Source organism: Rhea americana, unplaced genomic scaffold, assembly GCF_003343005.1.
Source record: "Rhea americana isolate MKP2758 unplaced genomic scaffold, rheAme1 scaffold_104, whole genome shotgun sequence".
Lineage (NCBI taxonomy): Eukaryota > Metazoa > Chordata > Aves > Rheiformes > Rheidae > Rhea > Rhea americana.
The window spans coordinates 1,781,957-1,792,243 of record NW_028185084.1 but is presented as its reverse complement, the minus strand read 5'-3'; the positions used below and the strand labels follow the sequence as shown (position 1 = coordinate 1,792,243).

At 40.0% G+C, this 10,287-nt stretch overlaps 1 protein-coding gene across 1 annotated transcript in view; it reads right to left on the bottom strand.

Moving 5' to 3' along the window:
- Positions 1-10,287, bottom strand: part of SORCS3 (sortilin related VPS10 domain containing receptor 3) — a 304,653-nt gene that overhangs the window by 128,710 nt on the left and 165,656 nt on the right. Inside the window, exon 5 of the mRNA XM_085308282.1 lies at positions 8,705-8,863. Coding sequence (XP_085164408.1) covers positions 8,705-8,863 — 159 coding nt within the window. The remainder of the gene's footprint in view (positions 1-8,704; positions 8,864-10,287) is intronic.

The window sequence follows — 10,287 nt, the reverse complement described above, 5'->3', positions numbered from 1 at the left end:
CTGTACACTGAAAGGAGTAAACAACATCTATCTTGTTTTCTTGAGGGAACAGAATACCATACATGTTTTCAAGCCAAATCCTCCAATGGTATAAATCAACATTTCCCTGCTAAATCAATAGAGCCGCACTGAATTTCAGCTGCAACATATGTGACTGCACACGTCTTTTGTAAACTAACTTAGGTGTGCCATTAGATCAGAACATGGTCCATTTGCCTGCTGAAACCAAGCACTTGAGGCAGAGATRGTTTGGAGTGACTCACAAAGGGGAGGAAAAATAAACCAGAGAGAAAGACCTATTTGTAAAAGAATCTAAAACAAAACTAGGGCCACACACCAGCCTCCAGCACTAGAGAAGTCTATTTCACAYACAGCCACTAAATAACTTGGACTGGAATATATGAGCTTCTCAGTGTATCACTGTGCTACAATGTTACTAATGGCACAGTCCACCCTACCAATGCTTTACAATTACAGCATTTGTTGACATGAAATTCCCATGTGGAGGTTTTACTAAGGCTAGAAGGTCTATCAGAGTCTGAAGTTTAGTGAGCGATGAAGTTGCAGGTAGAGAGACTCCTATTATCTTTTCTACAAGACAACGTGGTCCAGCAGAAAGGGAAGCAGAATATGATTTAGTTAGTTTGGGTAACTTCATCACTCTGCCGCTGGTCATCTGGCTAATTTTGCATCGCTCACTTCACCCTTCTGTGCCTCAGTTTCCCCTCAGCCTCTCTCGCTGCTTTGTCTGCTCTGCCTCTGTATTGACAAAGAGCAATCTGTAATTTCTGGGCCATTTAAATATTCTTCCCATGGCAGTGGTATGTAACAGAACCAGGACAGGACTGTGCTATCACGGATACTGCTGGATAAATCAAATGATTCCTCCTGACCATGGCAAGAAGGGAGGTACTGGGAACTGCACGGTGCCGAAATCACCAGGGCATCCTAGGATTCACAAAATCCAGTCACTTCTGACAGAAGAGCAGCAGAGAGGAAATGTCATCCACTGCCTGTGAACCTTCTGCAGTTGTTCATCTTTTGGCTCTCAGATATGTACTTCTCAGCTGCATAAAAAGACTTTGCTAAGATATGCTTTCAAATCCTTCTTGACTGATAATGTAGTTATATTAGCAGAAGTAAATTATAGTAAAAATATAGTAAAGGGATATCCTTCTGGATTCATCTATTTATCTCATTTCACTGAGGCAACCTGGTAGATAACTCACCCATCTACACAAACAAATCCTGTTAGAGATTATAAACAGAAGGATCTTGATTACAGAAGAAGGAAGCGAGAAAATAAGCCATCACGCTAATTCTGCTGCATGAACCAAGAGGTAAGGACAGCTAAGGATTGGGAATTTTATCTTTTCTTGCATATTGTCTTTGCTCTCTCCTCCTAGGTGAGACTTCAGTAGAGGCTCCAGCCACAACAGTAGGAATTAGGGAATTTTATGTTCCCCCCCCCACACACACACACACACTATTTTTTCTGATATTGGCATATCGTACATGACCCCTTTCACACAAACCCAGGCAGCAGGGTGGGCTTCATGTCAGGTGTCTACCTATACTACCTTGTAATTTCAGGTGTCAACAAGGCAAATATTTAAATCTGGGTAATATAAATCCTTCACAGTCAGTGGAGGACTAGTCGATACAGATAATGAAGTCTGAGGTGCAATCATCCTCATCCTAGATCAGCCACTTACATGTGCTCCAACACCATTCAGTAGATCAGTACCAACTATTATGGGGAGTCTAGACACCTAATTCAGGCGTATATGGCTATATTTTAGATCCCAAAAGTGAGGTGAAATAGATTCTGCTACTGGTGTTCCTATTCTTRAACCTTGTTCTTTCCTTCATTTTTATTCCCATCTTTTGTATTTATAACCASTCCTTGCCACGGTCAGTCTCCAAAYAGAATCAATATATAGCCATGATTCAGTGTGGTCCAGCAATAAACCACTGGATTCTTACTCTCTTATAAAATAAACTAGGTTTCTTAGCAGTAGAGCACATTTAAACATCGAATGTGTCTCAGGTTTTTTTTATCTCTATATTTTCCTTCTCAAAGAAAAATCTGTTCACAAAGCATCTATATCATAAATATAAAGCAATAAGAAAGTCTGTTCTAGCTAAATCAAGTTTCACAAGCAGTTACTTTCTGTTTGCCACCACAAATCATCACAAGCCCAAAGTTCACTATTTTGCTAGGACAAAATTCATTGGGGAACTTCTGAAGTAGAGCCAGTGCTGCATAATTTAATTTCTCATCACCCATTAAAACTGCCAGGCTTACCATAATCAGAATGATAAATGCAGAGTCATATGTCTTCTTCCCGACAGTAATGCCCATCAATACTTCAAATGCAAACAATTGTGACTTTTGACTTTATAAAAATTACCTGGTGCACCAACACCGCTTAATTAAATCATTTAAAACTGCTTTTGTTACATTTAGTGAATGATATAGTATCCTGCAATAAAACATGCAGCAGTACCAATGCTTCACAATGCTAACAATTAAGGCTCACTTCACTTATGCCAATTGACAACACAAGTGCTCCTCACTTCATTCAGTTTGTGCATTCCAAATGAACTGGTTAGCGAAAAGGGTGCTTCTTTGCTAATGAGTTTTGTAATCAAGGCATCTATTTTAATTTCAAATTGGCTAGATTGGGGAAATTGCCGAAGTAAATGACTGCTTCTAATTAGGATTATAAAAATATTCATCATGCAGCAGAATTACAGTAAGGTCTTGATTTCCCTACATTTGCATTTAGCTTTAGTTTAAGAGTGGAAAAAAAAACTCCTGATAAATTGTCTTCCTTTTAATGAATTGAACAAACACTGTATCTGTTTTAGTCGTCCTTTCATTTAAAGGCATTGATACATATTCATGATTTGTAAATGAAGTTAAGTGATTTTGATTGTTCAGGTCATTACCATATTGAAGAAGAGACTTCCGTAAGTTGCCTTTAAATATTCTCAATCTCAAGGGTTTAGTTTGATTTTTTCTTCTCCCCCCCACTCCCCTTCTTTTCTTACTGCACTAACATTTCAGCTTATCTGTTTGATGGAGCCCTGCCTGCCTGGGAGAGCTGCTGGCAGGTGGCTTGTCCAGCAAAGGACACATGATGTTTCTGTAGAACCTGATGTTCTCAGAAGAGCGTTCAAAAGGCAGAGAGATGAAAGGCGTATTTGTGGTTAAGTCATGGGAACAGGACTCAATCTGGGTTCAGTTTCTGACTTTGTTACAGTCCTCAGTGGTAGTCAGGCAATGAAACACTTTAATGACCGTGCCTGAATACACTATGGATACTCTGGGAACACTGCTTTGTCTGTCAGCTTCACATTTAAGTGTAAGCTCTCTGGGGCAGGGATTGCTTTTTACTGTGCGTGTGTAATACCTAGATCAACAGGCCAGTCATTGTGCTGGAGATCCCCAAGTGCAGTTACTGTAACGTGGCTTACACTAAACATGAAACACTAAGCGCTCCTTCCAGCAGAGCAACGTCATCGCATTTTTCATCCCTGAATCTGATAGACCTGTAGGAGTTGTTATTATAGCAGCTTCCTCTATTTCTTTCCCCTTTAGGGGAGAGAAGAATACAAATACAGTAGGTGTTCCTGAGGCTTTACTCTACAGGGTGCTCAAATGCCAGATTGGTACAATACAAATTTGAAAGCTGAATATTGTATCCATAGGACTGGAACCACAGCCATCATGTTCTTCAGATGTCAAATGAGCCATGAGGGGAAATGAGCCCCAGTGTGTTCTCTCATGTCATACAATGAAACAGCAATTCTACTGCAAAGGGGCCGTGCGGGAGCACAAATAGGTTTTTCTCCTTGTTAAATGTAACGTTGACATCTTGCTAAGAAAAGCTGAGTTTTACTCAAGAGTGGGGTCTCAAGCCATGCTGATGGAAGGAGGACTTGCTTATACCTATGCACCTCAGTACTGTTGAAAAAATCCCAGCTTTCGTTCCCTGTGCTGTCCTGGGAGCCTGAGCCCAAACTCCARAAGAGAATTCACCTGGCTGCCTCGGGGGCTCTGGCTCTTTGTGTCTGGGCTATTAAACCTCTCCCATGTAGTCACGGTGTTATTTGCAATCCTTTTTGATAAATTCAGTGGTGTCTAATCAAGATAGGTCTCTGACATAAAAACACACTCAATTTTCAGGTGATAATTTGCCATGTCTCCAGCATTGAAGGAATCTCCCCAGTCAGATCTGATACTGTCTGTCAGGTGCTAATCAGTGATAAAACAGGGTCTTGCAGATTTTGTTTATCATCTCATTTGAGGTGATATTAAGACACTCATTTTCTTCTGGCCACTTCCTGCTGAAGATTAAGCCCTATGGAGGAAAAAGGCACTGATTACCAAACTCTTTGTTTATCTAGTTCTCTCACATTCTTCATGTTGTAGCTAGGGAATTTCAGATGGTCTGTTATTAATTATTCAGTCTCCCATCTACTCCCAGCAGGTTCCAAATCACATTTTGGCCTGCAATAAACGGTGGGTCTGTATCTCTTCGCATAGTTTTCTCCTCTTAACAACAGTGGTTTGAAATATTTTAAATCTCTTTTTCCCTAATTCCCTAATATCTTCCTTTTTAATTATCTTTTAAACAAATATTCAAGCAAGAGAGCTGTGCATGCTGCTCTGAGAAGTTTCAAAGTCATTCTGAGATAAATTCCACAGGGCAGGGAACTCCCTTCCATTTTTATCTCTAGACTGATCTGTTCCCCATAATGGTATCATGGGGGTGAAAAGCTGAGTTTATCGAGAATTAATTGGTTCCTTGCATAGATGAAACAAATTATAAGGCATTTAAATATCAGTAGCAGAAATAAAAGTCTGCTTTTCATCAGAAGATAAATCAAAGAGCTGAACATGGGTTTGTCAAGGTATTAGATGCTGGATAGATGAATAACTGCATTCCTGGCCAAATAAGAGAGTTAGCAAGGTGCATGGTCACAGTTAGCTAGGAGAATTAAGAACAGGAACAGGTATGTTGTGTTGACTGCTACTGACAAATTATCCTGAATTACCCTTTGGATATTTCAAAGGGTAAACAAGTGGTGGTGGCTGTGACTTGTCCTTCAGTGAATAAAGTGACCAGAAGCGCCATCCAAAAAAAAAAAAAAAAAAAAAAGTTTAGACAACCTGCTGCAGTCCATTTCCTGCACTGAATCTTCTCCCCTGCTCCTCAAAACAGTCCCAAACAGAAGAGAGAGACAATACAAATTAAAGAGCGTCAATAAAAGATTTTGGGGGGGTCAACTGATGGCATATTTGATTCTTTCAATTGATAAAGGAGATAGTGTCGTCAAAAAGCCTTTGGTTTTCTGAAGCATGGAGTCATATCTCAGGGAGAAGTACTGTTAAGAAGAGATGGGCTCCACCAATGGAAGGTCATTTCTCGACATGAGCACTGCAGGTTTAGACTTTAAACTAAGATCACATGAGACTGGTAACATAAATCCATAGATAAGAATAAAAACAGGGACCTAAGGGATAAGCTAAGGGAGTGGAAATATTCCTAACAAGGTTATAGAAAGAACAGGAAGGAGAACAGTAAGTCAATCTGCACAGCATCTGACATACCTGACTGTAAAGGTTGGGATTAAGAGGGAGCAACAGGAGAAACTGGAAACATCAACTTATGACCAAAACTAAACATGATATTGGCATAACAGAGACTGGCTGGAAAAATTAATGACTGGAATATTACCACAGAAAGGCATCACTTTTTCRGGAAAGGAAGGACAAGCTTTATATATCAACACTTACTCTGAACTCTCATGACATTCTCCTGAACAAGCTAAAGGACTACAGGAAATTCATATTTACTGAGTACAAAACTAACTGCGACGCCATATTCTGAAAAGTTATTGCTTTTCCACTGTTAGACTGGGGGATTACATTGATTCTGGTTCCACAAGGGCCTCACAGGACTCTACATTTTTCCACTCCATATGAAAAGGGACAAAAAGGCAAGGGACAGAGGAGGACCTGCAAAACCAGGCTGCAATGGAAGAAGCAGCCCTGACAGCATCTCTTTAGGTAGACTTCTTGAACTGCAGAGCATCACGATAGCCTCTGCCCACTTACTTTAGGAGCTCCTGACACCACTGGTCAGCAGAAGAGAGATCAAGTAATCATTGACAGTGGCACACGCAGGCACAGCTGGGAGAGAGGYCACAGCACAGCAATGTGAAGGTGCAAGATCCAGATCAGGCTTTAGCAAACCAGAGGGAAGRATAACCACACAATCTTATGAAGATGCACAAGACTTGACAGATCTACATAAGGATTTGGCATTCTTAACTCAAAAGACACTTTCTGACATCAGCCTAACCCCCATCTAACAGAAGTTCATGGCTGACTTCCAGTTGCAATTCAGCTTTGACAAGTCCACTGCTTCCAGACAGGCTGGAATGTATCACACCGTCCTTTCAGTCATTTCAATCTGGGGACTTCACGAARCAACCACTGCCACAGTCTATAGCACTACCTTTGTGCTTTAACAGCGCTGCCCACATTTCTGCATCAATTACAATTGCAGTAAAGCTGTGTGATCCTAAAACAGGGAGACATGATTCTTTTACAGTTATTTCTAAGCCAAGAAGTAGTTGATAATCTGTAACTGTGTTACTTTAAGCAAACAGGAAAAAGCACCCTCTGTTGTTCCAGTCAAGGATCAGCATTTAACTAGCACTTGAGTCTGTCTTTCTGAACACTGATACTTGGATTCCAGAAGAAAAGCATCATGAGTTTGCCTTGCATGCAAAAGCAGACATAAAGGCACGGCCTGATTTCCAGYTGATCCACTTCTATTTGATCAACAGACTGCAGATCCCCTTTACCCGATCTCCGCTCTTGCATTCCAGACAAATTTATTCAGTTTCTGGGATAAAATGCAAGCAGCCTCAGGGCATTTCTAACTCACACTTCACTTTCCTTGGCTCTTTTCTGGGTAGGAGAAAACAGTTGTGGTAGGCTACAYTCTCCATATGTGCGTTATATTGAAGGGGCATGAACAAAAATACTTCTGAGCCATTATAGCAGTTCTGGATGAGGGAAACACAACCACCACCTCACAGGCAAGCATGTGCACAGTTTATATTTTGATTGCTCCTTCCCTTACTAACATGTTATAAAAAGACCACAAAGTGTTAGAAATGGATTCATGCTGTTTGAACCCAAAAGCAGATGCTTCAATTCATTACAGCTGGATCTCTTTGCAAACATWCTCAGCACATCATATCTGGCTTCTCACATCAATGTGCCTCATCAGCTGTCTCTTTCTTTCAGGCTGTCTCTGTACAAATGCCAGTGCCATTTAAAATCTTTACCTCCAGTTTAAAAGTGGCATCAAACCATTCAGTGACATCAAACAAATATATTGGTCTTTCTAGCCTACTTCAAAATCCCTGTTTCACTGAACATCTGAGTGCATGAAACTATTTGACATTTGACTAACTCCTTCATACAATAAGTACGTGATACTGTGAAAGAAGTCTATTTACAATAGCTTTGTGCTTGCAAATGTCACTCAGGCATCACCAGTAGCATTACAGCAAAACACCTGGTGCCTGCCATAGCACTCTGTTAACAAGGGGCCGGAAAGGTTACATTGGGAAGTATAGCAGGAGTAGATTACATAATTTATTCAACTGTATTCTCAAATACCCAGGTAGAGACTTGCACTAACCTTTCAAAGGCAACATTGTCAAATACAAGAGGCCCCAAATTTGGGGAGTATTGTCATATATCAGGGAATCAATACTGACTAGTTTGACAACCCCTCAACATGACGGTAGGAATTGAAAATCTCACCCAAAATGCACACATACACATCCATTTGACAGTTTAATGAGAAAAACGTAAAGTGGCTCTTCAGCACATTTTTACTTTTCACAGACTGTGGTTGACAGAAACAAAAAAGAAGAAACAGAAAACCTTGACAAGCTTCAGGTCGTCCAGAATTTGTGACATGATCACCCGGTTCGTGCCTTTGTTTTGCACTGTAGTAGGGACTGCTGTTTCAAACTGGAGCGCACCCTTTAGAGCCACAACGCTTTACAAGAGGTCACATTGCACTTGCATTGCTCAGCACCTTCCAGGACAGATGAGTGCTACATAAAAGCAGACTTACTAAGGATAAAGTAACAGGCTGAAGACTTGTCTTACTATCACAAGGCACAGCAAAGTGACTTTAAAGGTAACACAACAGAGTTCCTCATTTGCTGCTACTCACTATTTTTCCAGATTAATTAAGTTCAGTTCCAAGCAGAAGGAGCATCCCTTTGCTCACAACAGCCAGCTGTTACAGACCCACTAAGCCTCAAGAGTGCTGGATTCTCAAAAACAGCTCAATTTCTGAGACCTATAAACCAACAGAYTTTTAGAACAGCTCCACCTGTCATGTCAAATCTCAGATTCTTTTCATCTTCCTACCATCATCATCACTAAAGTTTCCATATCCACAGTGATCTCCTTGCAACTCCACTCCCATTAGCAAGCTTGCTTTAGTGTCACTGGGTAGGCTTTGCAAACATGACCTCAAAGCAAGAGCAGCAACGTACACAATAATTTCTTCATCATCTCCGTAGATGGGAGTTTCTAGACACTATGCCTTATTGACTTGCTCAATAATCACTGAAACTTAAATCAGTTCCTCACCTTTTGATCCAGACTGTAGGCCAGGATCCACTCCTCTTGCTTGGGATGGAAGAGTAAGCTCTGGATGTAGAAGTTCAGTCGGTACTTCTGGTAGGTGGCCCCTTCATCAGAGCTGATCAGTATGCTGCTCTCAATCTCTGGGTCACTAAGAAGCATGATCTAAGTAGGAAAAAAGAATGTTACTGGAAAAGTGAAACTGAACACCATTTGAAAGTGAAGTTATACAGCATTGATTCCTATTAGATGTATTCAGAATATTGCTAAGAGTGTAAATAAGCCCATTTCCCAAATAGTTTGCTCTTTTTAATTTGGTTTCCAGTTTTTAGTCATTCACTCACTGATTGGTTCAGTGATTCTTTTTCTTCAATTTATTTTTGTACAAATAAATTCAAAAAGCTCAACAAGAATGAAAAAGTTCTGTGTTGATATTAAAGCTGATTTTTGTTGAGTACAGCAACTTTACCTAGCCACAACAGGCTTTCTTTGTGCATTTCCACTTTAGCACCTCTCTTCCCAAATGCAGAATTCTCTCTCTCTCCTTCTCCTTGCCTCTCTCCCTGCCCTCCTTCCCCCAGCCCCAACAAACAGAGAATACTGGGATCTGAAAACTGTGCACATGTGTGTGTGCACACCCGTGCAAACATGAATACATGATCTCACACTTCACACTTCCAATCTACAGAGTAGATCTTCATTTGATACTCAATGAAAACATAATTTTCCCCAAGTGCAGGAAAGTATATGACCTCAATTTGTACAGGTAGGAAAACACTTTTATGTCTCAGATTTTAATTAGAAAATTATAGCCAATCTTATAAAATGGGCTGATGCCATATTATCAGATGCCATGCTCTAGGTAAASATTATCAAGAAAAACATTGGAAAAACATTAACACTATTTTATTAACATCTAGAGAAAGCGACATCACATTAAAGCAAATGCCAGTACCATAAAACAAACAGTGGGAAATAAATTAGAGCTGTGCTTAACACTGGAGGTTATTGATACAATAGCTGAAACAAATACTGTTTTTTGACAGGAAAACAGAATGAGAACCTGCCTTTTCAATGCAGTTTTGTTATACAGCCACATCCAAGCAAACTTTTTTTTGCCCAACTTTGCAGAGTTCCAAGATCAAGACTATGATGGGGAGACACTAACTTTGACAGCAACTATTTAGTTACAGTAAATCAGTAAAGAAGACTAGTAAGACCCTTGGTGTGTTAGACTCTGCTCAAGCAAATATTTAGCACTTGTTTAATCCTAATTTCTTCATTAACTCTAGGTCACAAAGTGAAACTTAATATAAGGCAAGCATGAAACTACCTCTCCGTTTTATGTACAGACTTGAGATATAGAACAGGAAACTCATATGAGTTTGAAATTATTTTCTAAACAGTTGTTTTCCCTATAATGAACTATATTTATTGCGAGAAGAAAGGAAATCTGTTTCAGAGGCGTCAAAGTGAGKTTTTTTTTTTCCCTGATCCTTTCCATTAAGGAATTTAAAGGGCCTTTAAAACTAGAACTGAACGTTGTCCCAGGGTGAAGCCATCTCTAGGAATTTAGCTTATTGAGCTCA